Consider the following 22,978-nt stretch of genomic DNA (forward strand, 5'->3'; position numbering starts at 1 on the left):
CTAAATCAATGAGTAACAGACCCAGATAAAGTGTGAAAAGAGTCCTGAAAACTATTTGGTGAGATGGGTAAAGGAGCTACGTGAAAAGATACCTGGTTTTGATTTTAAAATTCTTCTGAAGTGATCAGGTATGCTTCAGATAGCTTTGAGTCTGAAAATCACCTTATGCATCTTGACATTCAGGTATTTGTTCAACAAATATCTACTGTGTGCAGAAAACACTATGCAAGGTGAATGAGTCAGTACATGCTCTTAACAGGCTTAAAAATCTTATGCCATTTGAGGGCAGGAAGGCAGATATTAATCAGAAATGTGTAATATGTGATGAGTTTGTTGATAAAGACATGCCAGAATATTTTAGAGCACAGGGAAGAGAACCTGTCTGGCCAAGGAGGCAGAAACCCCCTCTGGGAAAGGCTGCACAAGTGAACTCTGAACAGATGAATGTAGGTGTTAGCCAGCTCATCAAGAGGAAACTGAGGACAAAGAAGGGAAATGTGAACAAGGCTGCAGGGTGCCTGCCATTGGCTGGGTGTGACTGTAGAAGTTTAGGATCAGTGCCCTTGGGCTTGTGAGAAAAACAAAAGAAAGGTTGAGGCCAACTCCTTCAACTCCTTGTGGGCACCATGTACTCTTGTGCAGGGACTTGTACTTAATCCTGTCAGTGCTGGGAAAACTGTCATGGATTAATTTTAGGATGATCATGAGCAGATTTACTTTGAAATAATTCCACCTGACATCTGTGTAAGGAAAGAAGTTGCAGGAAGCAAGAAATTTTGCAAGAAAGTCACTTAAGATGGTGTTGCAAGAGCCCAGGAAGAGTGAATGGCAGTCTGAACTAGGGGCAGTGGGGTGAATGGAGAGAATCTGCAGTGTCCAGTTGCTGTGAGGGGCTACTATGAATAATGATGCTTCATACTCCTATTATTTCCCACCCCTCATTTCAGGTGTTCAGTCCTGAGATACAGGACTCACGTTGTTAACAAGAATTATGTGTTTGTACTTTATCTTCATTTCTAAGAGCAAGATAGCTGGATTCCTCCCATAAGGTCCCCATGTGTTTGCTTGAAATATTGGTACATATCTTATCATTTAGTAAAGATCCATAAGATTCTCCTTAATATTATGGATCTTAACATTCCAAAAGCATTATGTTTCTACAAACAACAGTGTAGGCATGCCAAGTATTTTCATAGTTATTGTTCTTTGCTTACAAATGTTTGTGGTAATGACTTTGGAGATGACTTTCTCAACTTAATATTGATCCCTCATAGCACTGGATGTGGCACTAATTGTCCATACCTATTATTGCTAGATATCCTAGCACTAATACCTATTGTTTGAAATGAAGCTACTTTGACTTTTCATTAGAAACTTTCATTTTTGAATTAGAGGATCTACATTTTCCATGAAGGTCAAGCAAATCATGATATTTACATTTGAACACAACTTTTAAAAAGATAAAATCATTAAAATTTGATATTCTAAATTTTCACATTTTCTGGTTATTCATAGATCGTTTATTATTATTCACAGGAAAGAACATCTATCAGCACTCCTTCCTAAACCTGTTTAAAAAACAAACAGCATATTTTAATCAGAGATTTGTAAGTATCTTTTTTTTTTCCCTTTACCTATAAGGTTAGATTGATTTTGTGAAAGAAAGGTCTCCTTCAATAAAATACTTGACATGATACAGCTATATACTATGAGCTGGCATACAACATTTAATGAGAATAAAATATAAAATCAACCCTTCAAAACCAAAGAAATGAAAACTCAATAAGTAAATTCTCACCAAATCTTACTATAGCCAAGAAATGTTTGATTAATTTACTTTGCAATTGCTCTTTCTTGATGTCACTTTCATTCCTTTTTCACCTTATTGAGATATCTTTGTGAAAGTTTGTAACACCAAGGAGAAGGAAGAGGGAAAGAGGGTGGATGGAAGAATAGGGAAGGGAAGAATTTGTTTTTGGTACAAAATGTATGGATTTGTACAATTTGGTATTCTTTCATTAATACTTTTTTTTTAAGATTTATTTATTTATTCATTCAGAACCTGGGGTACAGACCAGAGATGCGGAGGGTGAGAGGACCACCAGAGACAGAGTGGGAAGCAGAGCAGGCAGATCAACAAAGTACAGTGCTGAGGGGAGCAGCAGACAGGTCAGGAGGGGTCTGCTACGCCATGTGGATCTCCTCGGGACAGGCGGGGATCGAACTCATGGGGAAGTGGCTTAAGCTTCTTAGTGCTGGGCTTTAACCTGATGTGCCACCAGGGAGGGCCAATACTACTTTTTTTTTAAGATTTATTTTTTTTTATGCAGACAGAACTGGGGACAGGCCAGAGGTACAAGGGGTGAGAGGATTCACCAGACAGAATGGGGAGCAGCACAGGCAGATGTACTGAAATATACTGCTGAGGGGAACACTGGGCAAACTAGGAGAGGTCTGCCATACCATGTGGGTCACCTCCCTGGCCAGGGATCAAACTCGAGCTGCAGTGTCTGTGATAGCTTCACAGTGCTGTGCTTTAACCTGTTGCCCTACCAGGGAGGGCCTCATTAATATTTCTAATGGTCTTCTAAAACATCAAAACTAGGTCTTAGAATAGCCAGTGTTCATTCTGTTTTATCACATGTATGAAATTACTTAAATCACTATACTGTACCCAAACTGGTTCACTTGGAACAGGGAGTCTGGATAACTGTATTTCAATTCAGCAAGAGACCAAGACAAGCACATCTTTTGGATATTCATGAGATGAATTGAGAAGAACCCGTGAAAATAGAAAACTTTTGTCCTAAAAATATTTCTGAAGTAATAGCATTTTATATTTATGCCCTGAAATGCATTTTAACTCTAGTGTAGTCCTAGCAATAAAGTTAATAATCAGCATATCAAATTATAGCACACAGAGTCTAGGGTGTAAAGACAAGGAGCAGGTGTGGACCTGGGTGAGCTTTTCAGGTGGATATGTGTAAGACTTTGAACAGCACACTTAAGGTTTCTCAACTGTAAATATTTGTATTTGATGGCTGTTGACTAAAAATGATGACTACCTTATAGGATTTTATGATTCCAAGAAATCCCTGAAACCTTGTTGCTTACTAGTAAACAGTCATTTATCTTGGCTAATCTTGAGACTATTACCATGATGTTACCATTTATGTAGTAGCTAATAAAACCAGCCAACAGGAACTGAGACATATTTTTAACTTGCTTCATCAGATAAGATCTCAGCAAGTTGTTTAATTAAAAGGTGTACTGCATTCTTATTTACACATTCTGCAGCCATACAGGCTAATTTGTCACTATGTGGCATTAGTTTCTAGTTCAGTACACCTGTCTGTGTAATTGAGCAAGTTGTCTGAACTCTTTAGTGCTTTGTTAGTAAAATGAAAGTGAAAGTATTTACATAAGGGTTGTCATGGGATTAAATATAATGATGAAACAATGTAACAGAAATAATAATAAAACTATACACTGCCTTTAAAATTTACTGTTGAGGCCCTCCCTGGTGGCCCAGCAGGTTAAAGCACAGCACTGAGAATCTAAAGCCGCTTCCACATGAGTTCGATTCCCGCCTGCCCTGGAGGTGACCACATGGTGTGGCAGACCTCTCCTGACCCGCCCACTGCTCCCCTCAGCAGTGTACTTCGTCGATCTGCCTGTTCTGTTCCCCACTCTGTCTCTGGTGAAGCCTCTCGCCGCCCCTAAGCTTCTGGCCTGTACCCCAGTTCTGTATGTACAAATAAATAAATCTTTAAAAAAAAATTTACTATTGATATATACTATATTGTTCATAGACTTTGAGGTTTTGTCTACATAATGACTTCATTTATCAGCTTATATATAAGCTATTTTTATATATGAAAGTGGCATTTATAGAATCACTAAAAGACTGAAAATACCTATTCTTGGCCATATCTCCAGATGTATTTTTTAAAGGTTTATTTAGTTATGCATACAGGACTGGGGTACAAGCCAGAGGTGCAGTGTGGTGAGAGGCTTCACTAGAGACAGAGTGGGGAGCAGAACAGGCAGATTGACAAGGTACCCTGCTGAGGGGAGTGGCAAGCAAGTCAGGAGATGTCTGCCATACCATGTGGGTCACCTCTGGGGCCGGGAATCGAACTGGCACTAAAGTGGCTGTGGCCAGCTTGCAGTGCTGTGTCCTAACCCATTGCACCATCAGGGAGGGCCAATTTCCAGATGTTTTTAGCAGGCATCTTAGATAATTAGCTGACTATTAAGTCACATGGGGGGATCTAGTTTTGCCTATGTGGATGAAGGGATATAGTTACCAGTTTATTCCTCAGATCAAGTTACTGACCTTCCTACCCCCACATTCCCGGTCATATCTCATGATGCATATTCTTCCTAAGGTGATCAAGCTTTCTGCTCTTGATCTATTTCATGCCTTCTAAGGCTTAGTTCTTATTAGATCTTTCCCCAACTCCTTATCTCTCAGTGCAAATTGTTCCAGTTTGTCTTTTTACTCTTGCACTTTTTAATTTTTTTTTTTTTGGCCTTTCTTCATTTCTTTCTTTTTTTTAAAGATTTATTTATTTATGCATACAGAGCTGCAGTACAGGCCAGAGGTGCAGGGGTGGTGAGAGCATTTACCAGAGACAGAGTGGGGAGCAGGAAGGCAGATCGGTGAAGTACACTGCTGAGGGGAGCAGCAGGTGGGACAGCAGAGGTCTGCCGCACCATGTGGATCACCTCTGGGGCTGGGAATTGAATTTACACTGAAGTGGCTGCAGATAGCTTGCAGTGCTGTATCCTAACCCATTGTGCCACCAGGGAGGGCCCCTTTCTTCATTTCCTACATCACTTTACTTGGACTCAATCCAGCTCTATACTGCCATGAAGTTAAACAAATATTAAATACTTCTCTGTTCCAAGGACAGTCTTGATTGCCAGGAATATAAAGTAAGTCCAGGAGAGTCCTAGTTTGAGAGGAGCTCACAGTGTTATGGGGAAAGGAGATCAGTATAAAAGGTTGCAGGAGGGCTTGGGAGCCATGGCTACATGTTGCATTGGGCAGCACCACACTGACAAAGAAACAGGAGCCATGGAGCTGGCTACATAATGCAGGATGCTGCTGAAGAGGAAGATCCTGGCCTTTTTATTGATAAAATAATCATACAGTATCAATTATATAGGAGGAAGTAGGAAAAAGGAAGAGGGGAAGGGTGGAACTGTCATCTGTAGTATGAGGGATTGCTAGTCTGTCCTCCAGGTGCTTCTCATCTGCTTGATGACACAGTATTATAATTGAGATCAAGCCCTAGACCCCCCAGTCAGGGTTTCAATGCTATCAAGAAGGTATTTCACTGATCAGCTTCTGGGGTCCCTTGTCATACATTGGTCCTCAACACCCCCCTACCCCCACATTCCCGGTCATATCTCATGATGCATACCCTTCCTAAGGTGATCGAGCTTTCTGCTCTTGATCTATTTCATGCCTTCTAAGGCTTAGCTTTTATGACTGACTGGCTGGTTACTGAAGGGCTGTTCTGACCTTGTGTAGGATATAGAACTGCAGGTAGCAAAATGATGGCCCAATAGGCTGTTTAGGATTAGCAGGTCCACAGTTACCACTTCCCAGAGGAGTCAGACAGGACTCTGAAGAAGAATGTCTCTGGTCTGTTTGGGGTACAACCATCATGACTCATACATAATTATGCAACATTTTGAAACCACACAAAGTATATGCTTCTAAGGCCTACTGGAGCAAGCTAATGCAGTTGACATGTAGAGAAAGGTACGCCGTGACAAAACAGGAGACCTGTGTCTTCTCATGCTATCACCCAAACCTCTGTAACCTTTGATAAACTGGTCAGACTCTCCAGAACTCCCTTGATTGCTCACTCAATTCATTCAAACAGTGAAATTCATATTGTGGTTTTCCATACTTGGGATACAATCAGGTGGAAGAAAAGTGCTTCTGAGGCAAAGTGCTGTCTGAATTGTGGCCTCAGTTTTGAGTAGCTGTTGACTAGGTGAAGAGAAAATTCAGAAGGAGTGTGTCCAGTCAGGAGATAGTACAGCCACGGTTTGACCAGAATCTGGAGGTGAAGAGAGTATGTCCGTGAATCACAAATCCACAATGGGTAGCAATTTGTTTGAACTTCCATTACCAGAAAGGAAAGGAGAGTCTGGGAAGTAAGCAGAGTATACATCGTGTAGGGTGATGTTTATCAGACTATATTTTAGCTAACTTATATTTGATTATTTACTGAAATGTTGAAAGAAGAGTTTCTTTCACTTATGTAAAATAAACTGACTCTTAGTCATATATATATTTTAGTACCTCAAGGATATAGAATTTCCCCAGTGTTATATAATAATTTTTCCCTTTCTGAAGTCAATTTTATCTTGTTCACCAAATGGAGCTGATTCCAGCAACATAGGGGTAATTACTGAGCTGACATTTTTTGAATTAAAGCAAATCAGAGCAATTAAAACATAGTGATAGCAACTATAAAAGGACAGTATGTCATCATTTATTGTACCAATGAAGGATGGAAATATGTTATAATTTGTTTTTAAATTTATTTCTAAATGTCACATTTTTATTGCACTTGCTAATTAAATGAGGCTTTTCCTTACCAAGCTCACTGAAAATAATTTAGAATTTTCAGAAGTGAATACTTCCCTATAAAGAATAATTCTCTACAATGTGACCTCCATGGTTTAACAAACAAGACCTGGGTAGGCTTAAGGGAGGAGGCTACTAATGTCAGCCCACTGCCCTCAGTTCGAAGTGCTCAAAACTGGTTCTCAGGACTCTGGACTAAACAAATGATTGGATTGTCAGATATAATCTAATGTGAGGGAAACTTGTATTCTGTTCTCTGGTTACATTGTTGAGACATCTTGGAATTGGCTACTGAACGTTAATTCATAGTTACCTGGCCTTTCAGTCTCTAATTGCCTGCTGTGGGACTTACATTAAATGATCATTGAACATTTTTTTTAAGATTTATTTATTTATGCATACAGAACTGGGGTACAGGCCAACAGTGCAGGAGCAGTGAGAGGCTTCACCAGAGAGGAGAGTGGGGAGCAGAACAGGCAGGTCAACGAAGTACATTGCTGAGGGGAGCAGCTAGTGAGACGGGAGAGGTCTGCTATGCCATGTGGATCACCTCCTGGGAGGGGATCAAATTCACATTGAAGCTGCTGCTGTGAGCTTGGAGTGCACCAGGAAGGGTCCTGAGCATGTTTTTTTTAGCTTGACTAATCTCCAGTTCTAAGTGAGAACACAAAAGAATTAAAGGTAGATGAAAGAAGTTTCACACATTAGAGTTAGCTATTGTATGAAGCAGGGTGCTGGCTTCTAGTGCCAAAATTGACGGTACCATCGAGAGTTTGTCCACACGGGGATCCTGGTTTCCTCAAAGCCATGTTATAGTGTCACATAGCATACATATTACCATTATTTGAATATATATTGATGTAAAATACAAATTAATTTCTTTAAAATATTGATTTCATGGTTATATTTTATGCATCATATATCTTTGCAGTCAACAGTTATCTAAAAAAATGTAGGTTCTTCAAACTTTAAGAGGGTATCTTGCCATTAAACCTCAATAAACATAGCTCTAGCACCCGCACTATATGACATACAATCTTCTGTTTATTTCCCCACACCTAGCATTTCTGAAAATCTTTAGATACTATTAATCTGTCCTGAGTGCAGCTGCCACTTTTAACTGGTCTGATATTCTGGCATCTCTGGTCTCCACTCACCACTTCTGTGAGCACTTACACATTTTTGATAGCTGACACACTCTAAACTGATGGTGGGGTCATCCCATTGTTGTCCAAAGCAGATATATCACTAAAATGATTGTGGTACATATTAATCATTAACCAAAACTGGAGGATTATGTGAGATAACAGTACAGAAAGACCAGAATTGGATATTCAGTATCATTGCCAGCAGTGTTCATTCTCTGTGCCTATTCAGAACAGTCACCTAAAAGGGAGCTGTATTCTTAGTATCCAGTCTGTCACCTTGTCTCAGGAAAGTTGCTTCAATCTTGTCCTGCCTTCCTGGAAGGTAGAACAAAATCCTTCTCCCTGCACAGAAAGAAATTAGTAAATGTTACAATGTTTGTATTCTAGTAGTTAGTAACTTAGACTCTGCCAACTACAACTTTCATAAATTACAGCATTAAGTAATGTTTACTTAGGGTCTGAATATCATCATTCCACAGCAAAATACCCACTGAACACAACTTCTGCTCCCTAAATCTACTCCCAAGCCAAGAGGACTTTGCCACTCAAAGTGGTAATGATTTTTTTCATAAAACCTTTGAAGAATACAGATTGACTTTTAATCCAGGTTCAAGATCAAGATCTGAAATGTTTTATCCTCACAGATTTTCCCTAATAGACTTCCCCTAACCTCACAAAGGGGTGATCATCATAGAAAGGACTAGGAGGTCTGCCTTCCTCTGGCACATACACCCCAGGGGTTGGGGGCTATTCTTCTCTATTTACAAGCTATATCCACCATTCCATAGATGATCTGATAGTAGATAGTTACTTTTATCCTTGAAAAAAATCAGAAATTGTCATTATTCTAGGATAAACAGTGGTCCAGAAGTCCAATGACACCATGTCCTGACTTGATTCTCAAATAAAACTGAAACTTGGTGTTGTACTACCAGCAATCTTATCTCCTTTTCATCTTCTTTGAAATCAGGGTTACCTTTTGTTTACTTATTATTGATTGATTTGCAGATAACTAAAGTTCCTTCTGACTCCAAAATTCTCAGATATTTCCAAGTTACTTGTGGATTGTCAACTGCATTGTTTTCCTTTTTATTGTTTTTAATTGGAATTATTAATTTGACTTCGCATCTATTCCATTAAATTGTAAAATAAATTGGTTTAGTAGCTTGGGTGACCAAGGTCAAATATACATTTGATTCTCTGTACAAAATGTTACATTTCAATCCTAACTAGTGTATTGAGATATTTCTAAGCGTTTGTTGACCTTTGCCAAGCTTCTGAATTTTACAGATCATTAAAACATGTCATGAAGTTAGCCATTTGTCGCCAGTTATAGATGGTGATAGAATTAGGAAATGAATCATGTTTCCATCATTATCACTAATTTTAAAAATGGGAATTACTTTAAAAATAAAGGTAGAGATTATTATAGTAAGCAGTTAATATTAAAAAAAAATGTAGTCTTAAAGAAACTAAATTTGATGTACCATTAAAATTATTACTATGTATATGGGAAATAGTGGTGAAAATGACCTAACATGTTGTTCAAGTAAACCTGGAAGCAAATTAAAATAAAACCTAAAGAAAGAGAATATTTTATACTCAACAAAATTTACCTTATGCATAAGCACAGCAGTAAAATGACTATTCTACTTGGCTTCAGTTGAACAAATGCCTACAGAAAATACTAGTGAAAATATTCTACAATGATTGGAATAGCTTCCTAAGTCAAAATATATCAAAAAGTAGTTTTTTCAGACACTAGAAAGTCTTTTAATTTAGAATTTGCTGAGACACCAATTTTGAGTTTTAATCTTAGCACTTAACAATATGTTAAATATAAAAAAATATTCAAATTAAAAGATAGGAACATCTGTTTTTTCTCCATATTTCAAAGTAATCTAAGGTAGAATATATAGTTGGAACTTGAGACTCCTCTGTCTGATGACACACGAATCACTTGAACTGAACTACTCATTCAAATCAAACATGCGTTGATTAGATTTAGCTGATTACTGTAAGTAAAAAATATTTTTAGTCAATTTCATTCATCTAGCTAAAAATGTTCCAACTTTGGAGGTCTACTGAAGTGAGTATACCTCGTCAGTATGTCTTAATGGCGAATCAAAATGGCTTTTAAATGCTTATAAATGAACTAAACCTTTAATCACGACTTTCTCTGTAGTTCCTGGCTATCTTTGATGAATATTTGGGAGTTTTAGTTGGGTTTTATTTAAGCAGGTTTGTCTGTAGGTAAATGGAAGAGCTAAAAACGACTTACTTGCCAGAAAGAAAACTAAAAATCTGGTTCTGCCTGTGCTGCAAATGGAAGACAAGAGAATATACCTCATGGTAGAGACTAGAGAAATAGAGATGTTAGGAATTGACATCATGTTATGCACTTGGGGGTGCTAGATTGGACTTCAGTATCACCACACCCCTTTCAAATAAGCAGAAAATAATCTGTTAATTACTCTCTCCCATCTTTTCCAAACAACTTCCTTTTTGATTAGCTAATTTGTGGAAGTACCACCATTAATAATTTACTGTTTTGATCGAAGACTGTCTGGAATTCTCCAGAAGGAAACCACAGAGAGAGCATGCTCTTGTTAATTAATAAAGTATGTTTTTCCCAAGAGCTTATTTGGTTAATATGAAAAGTAAGAGGACACTGGAAGCCCAATGGCAGGAGTATGTGCTAGAGAGAAGAGGAATAGGGGATTGATGAAGGCAGATGGCGAAGGGTGTATATTTTCAATGTGTCCAGACTTCATTTATTCCTCACCAACCCGTAATAGTGAGGATTTTTGAGAATTGTTTGTAATTACATTTATTTGCAAATTTTTAAGACTAAGCTTTCTAGTATTTTTCCAGTTATTTTAATTGACTGATACAGAAAAAAATTTCAATACAAAAATTCTTCAACATTCTTATCAAATGTCAAAGGGTAACAGTGAAAAATCTAAGATGAAACAGATCAGAATGTCAGGAAGATTTGAAAGGTCTTTTGTGGTTCAGATATCCTGCTGGCCAAGGGTATAAAAGTGGCAATGCTTAAAATGCCAACAGAGCTCTCTTGATCAGATTCAGTAATGGAGTGTCCTACTCACAAAGACAGGATCTTCACATAATGTAGGTTGCACAGGGTCAGATTGAAGTTCAATCTGAAAACACTCATTGAAAGCCAACCATCCATTGTCCACATTTAGACCCTATTTGTTTTTGCCTCCCAGAAATTATGATCTTCAACATAGAACCTTTAGTGGACAATATGTTAACCTGATTTAGTGGTAAACATCACGGTTGGTTATTAGAGTGGAAGGTGAAAGAACCGTGGATGACAGTTCTAAGAGAGGCTACCCAATGTATTTCCCAATAGAACAGGTCCGCCCAAAGTTAATCTTGCTATTTATTTAATTCTTAATTTACAATAAGGACATTTTAAATAAGGTGTGAAATTGGATAAGTAGGTCTGCAGGGTTATATTCTTCACTGAATATGTACTTTGTTAATATCACTAGCAAATGTTTCTTTCTTTTGGGTTGTTGAACAGGCATGCTTGGTGTTAGACTTGAAACAGCATAATTTATGGATTCATACTTCAGTGTATCATTAGTGGAAAGATGCAGGAGAATTAGCATCTTTACTCTGAGCTATTCCCAAACTTGTGTGACAACAGAATCTTTTTGGATGCTTGTAATACATGTGGTGTCAAACACACTGAATCAGAGACTCTGGGGCAGGCTCTGGGAAACTGTTGTTAATAGACTTCCCAGGTGAGGCTTACATGAGGGCTGGCTTAGGAGGTGCTGCTCTCTCACCTGACATAAGATTACTTTTATATAAATAGGCTTTTTAACCCCCCCCCTTTTTTCTCTCTATTCCTCTATTTTTCTTTCCCTTTAAGATTTTTGTAAAATTTTAGAAATAGCTAATTTGCCTTTACAGTTACTGTGTTTGTCTTCAGGCTGGCATAGATGAGATAGATTTTCCCAGAGGCTTCACTTAATCAAGTGTTAAGGTGAAAAATTTGTCTCTTTTTCTGTGGAGTGGCTCATAAGAAAGAAGAGGAATTAATTTACACTGCCTGGTGTCAGGATGTAATATGATTATGTTGGCAAAGCTATAAAAAGAAATTAGTTAAAGATTATAAAAATTGGAAAGAGGTCACTGTTAGGACAGATGGATGAAACAGAGTGGCAAATCACTTAGCAGCTTTGGAGAGAGGAGGATATTATGGCTGGGGAGTCTATTGCGAGGGAAGTTTGGAGAAGGCCACTGGATGGTAATTATAGTTTTCAAGGTGGAAGTTCAGAATCTTACAGGAAAATATTTGTCTTAATGTATAAAAATGACTAAAAGTTCTATAAATATAGGGTAGCCAACTGTCTATTTCGCTGAGAGGGGACTTCACTTTTTGGGGGGCCTTCTCTCCTTTGTAACTGGGATAGTTTTAACACAAATAATTATGTAAAAACAGTATTAATTCAGTTTAAAAAATAAAATGTTTTTCCCTAAAAAACATACAAATTTACTTCGGTATTGTAACAAAAGCCTCTAAAGTTCATCAAAACAGAGGACACCGATGTTTGTGAGGTTATAGGGTACCTGAGGTGATAGCAGTTTCTGGTGAGTGAAAGGACAAGTGACACCTCTGTGAAGGTCACCTTGGAAGCTGATATGTGCAATCTGGGTGCCTCATCTCCCAGTACTTAAGGTGGTATTTTTTTTCTTTCTATTTAAAAAAAAATTATTTATGCACACAGAACTGGGGTACAGGCCATAGGTGCAGGGGTGGTGAGAGGATTTACTAGACAGAGTGGGGAACAGGCAGGCAAATTGACTGAAGTGCGCTTCTGAAGAGAATAGAGGGCTAGACAGGAGAGGTCTGCTGCGCCATGTGCGTCACCTCCCTGGCTGAGGACTTGAGCTGAAGCAGCAGCAGCAGCAGATAGCTTCCTAGTGTTGTGCTTAACCCATTGCATCTCCTCAGGTGGTATTTCAAAAGCAAAAGGAAAGTGATATTGGTTATAGGGCATTTTAATCACTTCCTTATTCACCCCTTAGGATAGGGAGAGAACTACTCACATGACTCCAAAAACAAGCAAGGGTAAGGAAAACAAGGAAAAGGGCAAGTTAAATGTCATAGCCTTGGGAAGAAGGGTACCAGGGAGGCCTCATAGGAATACTGTGGGGAAAAGAGTGAACAGGGACTTGGGGAGAGACAGGCTTTGTGCTATTCAGAAGGTGTCATCTTGTCCTCTGGGAGGATATTATTGGATTGTTTGAATAATTCTACATATAGGCAAACAACTGAAATGTACTACTCTGGAATGATCAGGAATTATCCTTTGTTCCTTTGAAAAGGAGTTGTTTGGCGAGGCCACATTCTCTCTGGGAGCACAGTGAAGATTGGGACTTGTGGTTTATCCATTCAAGGCCTGTTTTGTCAGATTTCTAGGCAGATGTCATTGGTGGAGGGTGATGAATTTTCTACTTTGTGAGTTCTTTGAGGAGGTCATTTAGATTCTCAATTAAACCACTTGCCTGGGGCTGGCTGTTTAGGGCGTGTGGGAGAGGTGGAAGATTGAATTCTTCCAACACTGTGTGTTCTGAGAAGTGAGTGCCTTGATCAATATCAGTAGTATCTAGAACTCCAAAGGAAATAGCGAGATTCCTGGTGAGCTTAGCATATGTAGAATAAACTGCTACCTTTATTAATTTTTTGTGTACCTGTGGGTAGAGAAATTTCCAGAAGTTTTCCTCTAAGGGGAGCAAGTCTTACTCACTGGTCCAAGAATTTATAAAAATGGACAACTGTGGCCAGTTGTTGATCACCTGTTTGCCAGTTGTGCTGACTCTTGGGTCCTCTCCCTCATTCTGGGGATTCTGGTTTAGGGGACGAAGCAGAGCATTCTGCTAAATTCCGTTATATATGGTGGTGATGATAGATCAGTAAAATATATGAGTTGACCTACGGGGCTCCCCAAACTAGCCAGTGGCTCTAGCAGGGAGGTGACTTCTCCAGCACTGTGGCTTCTGTTAAGGACTAAGAGCAAGGGTGATCACTCCCTACTAGAGGTGGGCAGAGCTATGGGCCTTAAGTTCAGCTCCATCCTGTGGTAAGGAAGACAAAAAACATAGTAAACTCGTGGGGTTTTACTTCAGTAATTCAGCATATTGGGTAATGGTACAGAGGGTCACAAGGTCAATGTTCATAAGAACCAGTACTAACAGGAAAGCCAGTATGTTGACAGTATAACTGCTATAATGATGGGTAGTATAAGGTCAAGAAAGGCAGTTTCGTGTCTCAGAAGATCTTGGACAATTTGTAATCATCACAAGTAGTGAAAAGACTCCAGGAGTCACTAGTTAAGTCTTCAGAATCCTTTACAGTGAAGAGGGCTCTAAGGGCACTAAGTAGAGTGCTTGTTTATTTCAATTTTGATAGATTTCTGGAGCCTTTCATAGAAAGGGACCTCTTGAGGTAGGCTGAGTTTTAAGTTAACAGCACAATGACATTAAAATTTATAGATGAAGAAAAAGTCACCTCTTTAACACAAAAAAAAATTTTAAATATATTGAACATGTATTATTAACCTTGTGGGTGTTGAGAGGCATCAATACCTATTTCTTGATAGTGTCAGGGATTTACCAGGTAACTCTCAGGAATTTATGAAGGTGCCATTTATTCCTTCAACATTGCTAATCTCCCTGGGGTCTGGCTTCACTTCCAGTAAGAATTATTCTGTCTATGGCCTGGACAGAAGCCATAAGACACATGAGTACACAATTAGGCCTTTGATGTGCTGGTGGACAGAGTCCTGGCAAAGCCTAGTTGCACTGACTGTGGGAATTGCATTGGGCGAGCCATTGAGTACCAAATACTCCTTCCTCCTCCCACTTTTTTTTTCTCATCAGCCCCTGGACCACAGGCCACCATGGATGTGCACCTCGATAACCTTGAGGGTCAGGAGAACACAAGCAACATCGACAAGGAAAAGAACAGCACAGGAGATAAGCAAGGTCACTACCCTTGCATGAACAACAGCAACAAAAACCAGGATACCATGCTTAATTCTCTTCAGGGTGGTGATCTCTTCCTCTTCACAAACCTTACAAAAGGTTGTCTCTGACTCTAAGGGTGTCCCAGAACTACACAATGCAAACAATATCTGGTATTGCTTCTACAAGCAGCCAGTCATGGTCACCAGGCTAGAAACATTGATATAGCTGGACCCTTAATAGTCAGGACTAAAGTGCTGACTGGTTAAGGCACTGTATTTTCACTACCTTTACAGGTGGGGACCTGAGATATCATCTGCCAAACCCAGACTAAACCTGACGATACCTGGGTACTTCAGGGAGTAGTCAAATACTATTAATTCTCATCTTGGAGACAAAAATGCTTTATGGTGGGAAAAGATGGCAATGCCTGACAAAGATAACAGAATACTACAGAAGATACAGCTCCAGCTTGCCAACAATTAGTAGCTCCATCTCAGGTAGCCTTTCCCAGGTAACATATCCAGTTAAGTAAGCCAAGGGCATTCAATTAAAGCTGACCAGGTGTCCTTGGATGGCAACGGTGATTTTTATTGCCTCCTAGTCACCCTTTGGTGGGGGAGATTCCTCCCTGGATGGGTGCAGGGGCAGCTAAACACCACACTTGTCACTGCACAGATGAGAACAGCTGTGCTCACAGCCCAAGGCAGTCGGCACTGTGAGCCCCTCAGGGCCACTGGGGACTGTACCTCAGGAACAGAGCGAACAACCAAGGGCCAAAGGCTGCAAGCTTTGTAGTAAAAGAGGGTGTGATGTCTCCTGTTTCCCACAGTGGGATGTGACTGGCTTATTTGAATAATTCTATGGGCTACCAAAGAGCTGAAAACCGATCCCTTGGGAATGTCTTGTGTCTTGTGCCTTGGCCCTTGATTAAAAGTGTTGTTCCTAGGGTGCCTTGGTCATGGGAGAAGGTAGGGAAGGAAATTTGTGCTTAGGCAATTCAAAACGCTCATTTGTTGGACATTAGGGAAACATGGAAGAGTGATCCTTAATTTTAAACCTTTTGCCACTTGAAGAAATGATCCCATGTATGATTGTGGATTGGTTGTGAATTTGCCAAAGGGAAAACAGATTTTAAAATGGAAGTGAATGCTTATATTCCAAATTACAAAAAAACCTTCTGCTGTGAAGGAAAAGTTACAATCTGAGTTAAAATAAATTTTGATAAGGAGAATAGTTATACTATTGCATATTACTGGATATGATTTTTTTCTGATTAAAAGAGATAAATATTATTACATAGATGAAAAATTATTGATCCAGATCATTCCCTGCTACTATGGAAGGTTCATGTCCTTAAAAAACCCTTAATCTACTGCACTTTAAAATACAGGATAAGTATTTTCGAGTCTTCTGAAATGAATGTCTATGTCGATAAATAAGAAAATTCTTCATAGTCCCACAACAATGAGGGACTATCACAAATCTAGAGACAGGAGAATTCTGTACCCAGACACTTCCCTGGGTTTCTGAATGACACCTGACTTATGTTTTTGACAAAGTCATATTCTGGGAACTAGGGAAGAACTTAGGTCCTACTTGCGGTGGAAAATCAGATTGGATCTTTAGCATAATGCTTATGTCATAAAACTTCAGAATGAAGCTGAACATGTCAGTAGTGATACATGGCGTTAAAAGCTAAGGTTATAAGTGAAGTGGTGGTGGAATTCTACAGGGATTACAACTGAGATGAAAAATGTACAAAATGAAGAATAATGTAAAGTACAGAAATATATGTAAATATTTATAATAAAATAAATTAAAAATAAAAGTAGAATGGGTTAGAAAAAAAAAAAAGCTAATGTTATCAATAAAGCCCCTGTCTTCAAAGGAAAACAGTAAAGATACTTTCCCTATTAGCCTTGTCTTGGACAGAAAGGAAGGAAAATACTTTCCTTATAATTTAGGACCATTGTGTAAAGCCACGCAAGTTTGCCACTGTGTAGTATTTAGATTTCCTGAAAGATCCCATGCTTGAGAATTTAAAGGTAACCAATTTGGTGGTGCCTCCAAACACCCAGTCAAGACAAATTCAGAGCCTCTGGAGAAGAAAATGTTTTAATTCAAGTCTCAGGTAATCTCAAGGAAAAGGTTTTAAAAACTAGATTACTGCAACCAAAATCATAAAACATGGAAGAAATAAGTTACCATGAGAAAGATGCTAAAGAAACAATAAATAACAGAATTAGAATATAAAAAAATATAGATGTTGGAATTACTCATGAGGAGTTTTAATATGGACTTAATATATTCAGAAAGAAAAAATGATGGTATTGAAATTATGTATGACTAAGGGATAAGATGCTATAAAAACAACGAAGAATGCTTGGAAAGGGAAAAACCAAACAGGTTATCTAGAAGTGAGAAATATAATAAATGGAAATTAAAAATCTGTGCATATCTTTAGAGCAGATTAAACACACTCAAGAGAGAACTAGTGAATTAGTAGGTTAATCTGAAGACTATGCAATATGAAGCACAGAGTCACATAGAGGTAGAAAATATTAAAGAATTTTTGTGAGACTGATCAGTAGAATGAGAATATCATTTTGCATGTCTAGCTGGAATTCCAAAGGAAAGGATAAAGGTTAAAAAATAACATTCAAGGATATAATACCTGAAATCTTCCCAGAATGGATAAAAAATCTCAAATGCAGGGATTCTAACAATTTATGAGGACACTAAACAAAAAAGGACCATTTCAGAACACCAAAGAAAAATATCCTTAAACCAGAAAAAAGCTTTTACAAACCAAGAATGACAGTTATGCCATCAGTATATTATTCAGAGTACTCCAAGAAATGTAACCAAGCGAATGTATATTTATCTATTATAAAAAATTGATTCATCCTGTTATGGAAAATGAAGAATATCAAACCTGCAGTCAAAAAGCTGGAAACCCAAGAGCATCAATGGAATAGATTCAACCCTAGTTTGAAGGTCTGACAAGAGGAGAGAGGATGGTGAAAGTTCCTGTCTGCTTTTGAGTCTGAAGACAGAGATTGTGCCATTCCAGGACAGTCAGGCAAAGAAAGCAACTTCTCTCTTACTCAATGTTTTGTTCTCTACAGATCTTCAATGAATTGCTCACCCACACTGGGAGGACACTCATCTGTTGATTCAAAAGTCAATCTCATCTAGAAATGCCCTCACTCAGAATAAACTTTAACCAAAAATCTGAACACTCTCTGGCCAGGTTGACACCTAAATTAACCATCATGATCAACAAACTTCCTAAGAGCAAAAATGAAATAGTGTAGTGATGATATTGCAAAGTTCTTGGAGAAGGTAATTTCAACCCTGAGTAGTACACCTTGCAAGAATGAGAAAACAAAACAAAATCCCAATAATTCCCAAGAGAATTTCTAAAGTCTATCCTCCAGGCAAAAGGTAATTATCTCAGAACAGTAATGTGCAAAAAAGAATTTTGTGGCAATATAATGGTATTGTAGGTATGCAGGAGAAAATACTTCTTAAGAGCTACATACTGAAATATTTAGATATGGGATGCCATATTATTAGCAGTTTACTTTCATATGGTTAGCAAAGTTGGGTGTGTGTATTTAGACACAGAGGGAGATTAAGCAGAGCAAACTGTTAACAATTATTGACCAAATGGAGGTCATTTATTCAACAATATGGATATATTTAAATAGTAAATTCACAGAAAACACTAACACTCCTAATTTATTTAATAATAATCATTTATTTTGTTATAAATTGTGATCAGCACCACCTGTTTTTCCATGATCAAGTCTTCCCATTAGTATCCAGCTTTGTGATGTTTTCTCTCTGTGTATCCTCCAAGATCACTGGGAGTCTTTCAGTGACCACCCCCAGTGTCTGCAGCCTTGGTGACACCTATGTATATGTGTGTCTTTTTTAATTTAAACTGGAATCTCTGCATCATTCCGTTTGACTCTCCTGGAAGAACCCCACCCTATCTTAGTAACTAGCACTTTGTAATGGACTTCATATCTTATGGCCAAGTTCTCAGGCTATATAATGTCTTCAGGTCTGATAGAATGTGTCTTTCTAAGTTTTTCCTTTTTTAAGGAAGATGCTCTTCTTGGTCTGTTTCATTTACATATAAAGTTTGTAATCAGCCTATCAGCCAGATTCTGTAGACATGCTTACAGAAATTTGTTTTTTAATCACCTCCTCACAGTATCCTTTCCATGAGTTTTTATTTTCAGACAATGCATCTTAAATATATTTTTATTATATGACTTAGAAATTCCTGTAGTTACCTAGTGCTTACAAGAAGAAATGTAGTATCTTTAAAAATGACATTCTTTGCAGCTTGGATTCCAGTTTTATGATTATGCTCCAACTTATTTTTCCAACTCTAAGTCACACCGCATTCCATTAGGGCCAGATGTTTCCTTTTCCTTTATTTGGAACTTGCCTCTGACACTCCAATCTAGATGACTTAGCTTAAGGTATTTGTTGAGCTTGAGAGCTTGATAATTTTTCTCATTTCCTTTTTACCTGTGTTAATCCTGCCCAAACATTAAGATCAAATACTATATACATGCTTTGCAGCTTCGTGACATCTCTCAATGGCCCCAAAATTCAATAACTATTTCCATTTTATATTTTCATAACATATTAAATTTGTATCACTTATTTCAATATGTAATATATTGACTTTTATTTTTACATTTCTTTTAATATGCTTGTATTTCATCTATATAATTAAGTCATATGCTCTTTCAGAGTAAAGACCATGTATTTTGCCTTTTCAGTGTGAACTCACTGTCAGTTAGTGTTTAGTCTCACTTGGGGGATTTCTCTAGATTCTTACATTGAAAGAAGGATGTATAGTGGATGATTAGTTGAATAAAGACTGAGTCTTGTTCAACAAATATTTGGTGGAGTGTAATAGAAAATGCAAGGAATGAAGTGTCTGATGAAAGGGGTCTGATCTTGCCTCTGTCACCTGCTAACTGGGCCTGTTTAGTCAAACCACTTCATCTGATGATCCTCATTTTCCTTACTTTTGAAGATAGTGATAATTATCCCATTGTACAGAGACATGTGCTAATTCTTATTCAAGTACTTTAATACAGTGAATATTAACACATGCTTATGCCATTTTTCATATTATAAAAATCTTCATTATAGAAAATTTGGAAAATGAAATTCAAAGAAGAAAATAAAAGGCATATATGACATAGTTTATGCCACCCAGAAATAAACCTACTGTTAAACGTTTGTGTCTGTCCCTTACCATGCTTTTGTGTGCATGTATTTTAAAAATTAATAATATATGTATAATGACTGTGAACATTTTTAGCTGCCATAACAAATGTGACATGGCTTATGTTATTTGTTATTTGACTGGAATTTTTTCCTGTCTCTATGACTCAGAAAATCCTTAAAGCAACTTTTAAGATTTTTGCTCCTGTGATTTTTATTGAATTTTGTGCTTGATGAAACACTAAGATGATTTCTTCTTCTGCAAAGAAAAATGAAGTGCTGAAGGGAACTTAGAAAACAAATCAGAGCTTATAAAATTTCAATCATTTCCCCTCCTTCTCTCAAGTGGGAGAAAAAAAGTGAAAATCGAATTTATTTAAAAAGGGATAGAGGGGCCACCCTGGTGGTGGTTAAGTCACTGCTATTGTGTATGTTTGTCGATCTGCCTGTTCTGCTCCCCACTCTGTCTCCAGTGAGTCCATCTACTGCCCCTGCACCTCTGACCTGTACCCCAGTTCTGTATGTATGTATGGATGAATCTTGAAAAAAAAAAAAAAAAGTCTCACTGCTATCAATAAGCTATCACCAGCCACTGTGTTCTGAGTTTGATCCTGCCTCATTCCACCCCTGCCAGGGAGCTGACCCAATGGCACTGCAGATTTCTCCTGTCTCACCAGCTGCTCTCCTCAGCAGTGTATTTCAGAGATCCTCATTCTGCTCACCACTCTGTCTCTGGTGAATGCTCTCACCTCCCACACGTATGACCTACTCCCCAGTTCTTGTACGTATAAATTAAGAAGGGATAGTGTCAGCACAAAGGATTTTATTTTAAATTGAGAAGTAGAAGAAAAAGAGAATACTGGAACTTTCAATTTAAGAAAGCATCTTACTTGTATAGCAGCTTCATGTAATTTGAAGAGTTGTGGGGCCCTCCCTTGTGGTGCAACTGGTTAAAGCACAGCACTCTGAAGGGATCTGCAGCCACTGCAGCCCCAGTTCAATTCCCAGCCGTCCAGGATGGTGACCCACATGGCACAGCAGACCTCTCCTGACCCACCTGCTGCTCCTCTCAGCAGTGTATTTCAGTCCATCTGCAGGTTCTGCTCCCTACTCTGTCTCTGGTGAATCTTCTCACTACCCACACCTCTGGCCTATATCCCCATTCTTGTATGCATAAATAAATAAATCTTTTTAAAAAAGAAAGAAAAGAGTTGTGAATGATCTCAGACCTCAGCTTTCCTCCTGACAGTTGCCAGGTTTTGGCTTTTTGATTAGGCATATTTTACATAGTTGGCATGTGTGCTGAAATGCTGGCTTTCTAGAAAATGTAATTTTTTTCCAAAACTTTCATTAAAAATAGAGAATGATGTTAGCAGGGAAGAAGATGTATTTTTTTTTTTTATAGATACACATGATTTTTTTTCCAAAGATTCATTTATTTATACATACAGAACTGGGGTAAGGCCAGAGGTGCAGGCACGGTGCGAGGATTCACCAGAGACAGAGTGGGGATCAGAACAGGCAGATCTACGAAGTACACTGCTGAGGGGAGCAGCAGGTGAGGCAGGAGAGGTCTGCCGCACCATGTGGGTCACCTCCGGGGTGGGGACTGAACTCCCACTGTAGCAGCTGCAGTGCTGTGTCCTAACCCATTGCACCACCAGGGAGGGCCCCAGAAGATGTATTTTTAAAATACAATAAAATCATATATGTAAACCTATCTTTGAAATACATATATCTAAGGTATGTATGTGATATGCTCGGGTATGTGAGCATTAAAACAGTTCTAGACGTGCATATACCAGAATTATTACAGAGCTGTCACTGGATAATGGGATATAATAGGCTATTTGCTTTTTCTTCCTAACTTCCAGAATTGCCATTTTTGCAACATTGAACATTTTCTGTTTTCACATGTAAAATAAAAAGAACTCATTTAACAAAGGAAAAATGGAAAGGGAATTTGCATCATTAACTAAGTGAGTGCCAGGCCTGGCTTTCTGACTTTTAGTGTGATAAATCCACCTATGAAACGTCTTCCAAAACCTCTACCTTGTAAAATTTACGTTCTAGTTAATGAGATGGTAAACAATGAGTATAATAATAATGTTATAATATATGTGGAACATAAAGTATATATTAAAATTCTTATTCCCAGGAGAAAGTAAAGGGGAATCAGAAGCTACCCGGAGTGGTGGTTAGGGTGAGCTTCACTGAGGAAAAATAGCTCTCACAAGATCTTTGCAACTCTTCTTTCCTTGCCATATTATGTCATCATAACATTACTCAGATTCATAACTGTTCAGAGGTCATGAAGAAATCAAGGGTTTTAATTCAGTTTTAAGTATTTTTAAAAAGATTTTTTTATGCATATAAGAACTGAGGTACAGGCCAGAGATGCAGAGGGTGAGAGGATTCATGAGAAACAGTGGGGAGCAGAACAGGTATATTGATGAAGTACACTGCTGAGGGGAGCAGCGGGCAAAACAGGAGAGGTCTGCTGTGCCATGTAGGTCAGCTCTCTGGCCAAGATCAAACTCATGCTGCAGTGGCTGCACGTAGTAGCTTCATAGTGCTGAGGCTTACTCCTGGCACCACCAGGGAGGCCCCAAGTTTAACTCTTAAAGAAACCCGTCGACAAGGTTTGTTGCTGAGAGTGTGTGAATGCACCTTTAAGGAGGACCTCTTCTGAACAGTATAAGGGAGATGCAGTTTTCTGTGTCATGTGACTGATCTGGTATAGATGATGCAGAAAGGAGTCATTTTGAGATGTGGAGAGGTGGGAAAATTGTAAATTTTTTTATGTTCTTTTTTAAGCACCAAGTTTCTAGCAATATCTCTGTTCATCTCCTTTTGTCTTTACAACTGAACATCAGAGTTTTTTTCTAATCACATCAATACCATTCTTTAATAGGGATATTGATGCTCATAATATAATCTACATAGTGCC

General features: G+C 38.4%; 1 protein-coding gene across 3 annotated transcripts in view; it reads left to right on the forward strand.

The window, feature by feature from the left end:
- Positions 1–22,978, forward strand: part of PKIB (protein kinase (cAMP-dependent, catalytic) inhibitor beta) — an 89,993-nt gene that overhangs the window by 56,400 nt on the left and 10,615 nt on the right. Inside the window, exons 3-4 of one of the 3 annotated variants that reach the window (XM_012720715.1) lie at positions 1,537–1,607; positions 14,683–14,787. The exons of 1 other annotated variant lie outside the window; for it this stretch is intronic. In XM_012720715.1, coding sequence (XP_012576169.1) covers positions 14,703–14,787 — 85 coding nt within the window. In that variant the 5' untranslated portion in view covers positions 1,537–1,607; positions 14,683–14,702. The remainder of the gene's footprint in view (positions 1–1,536; positions 1,608–14,682; positions 14,788–22,978) is intronic. One more of the 3 variants, XM_012720717.1, reaches the window with a different exon arrangement.

This window comes from Condylura cristata, unplaced genomic scaffold (assembly GCF_000260355.1).
Source record: "Condylura cristata isolate star-nosed mole 26May11 unplaced genomic scaffold, ConCri1.0 scaffold00001, whole genome shotgun sequence".
NCBI classification, from domain to species: domain Eukaryota; kingdom Metazoa; phylum Chordata; class Mammalia; order Eulipotyphla; family Talpidae; genus Condylura; species Condylura cristata.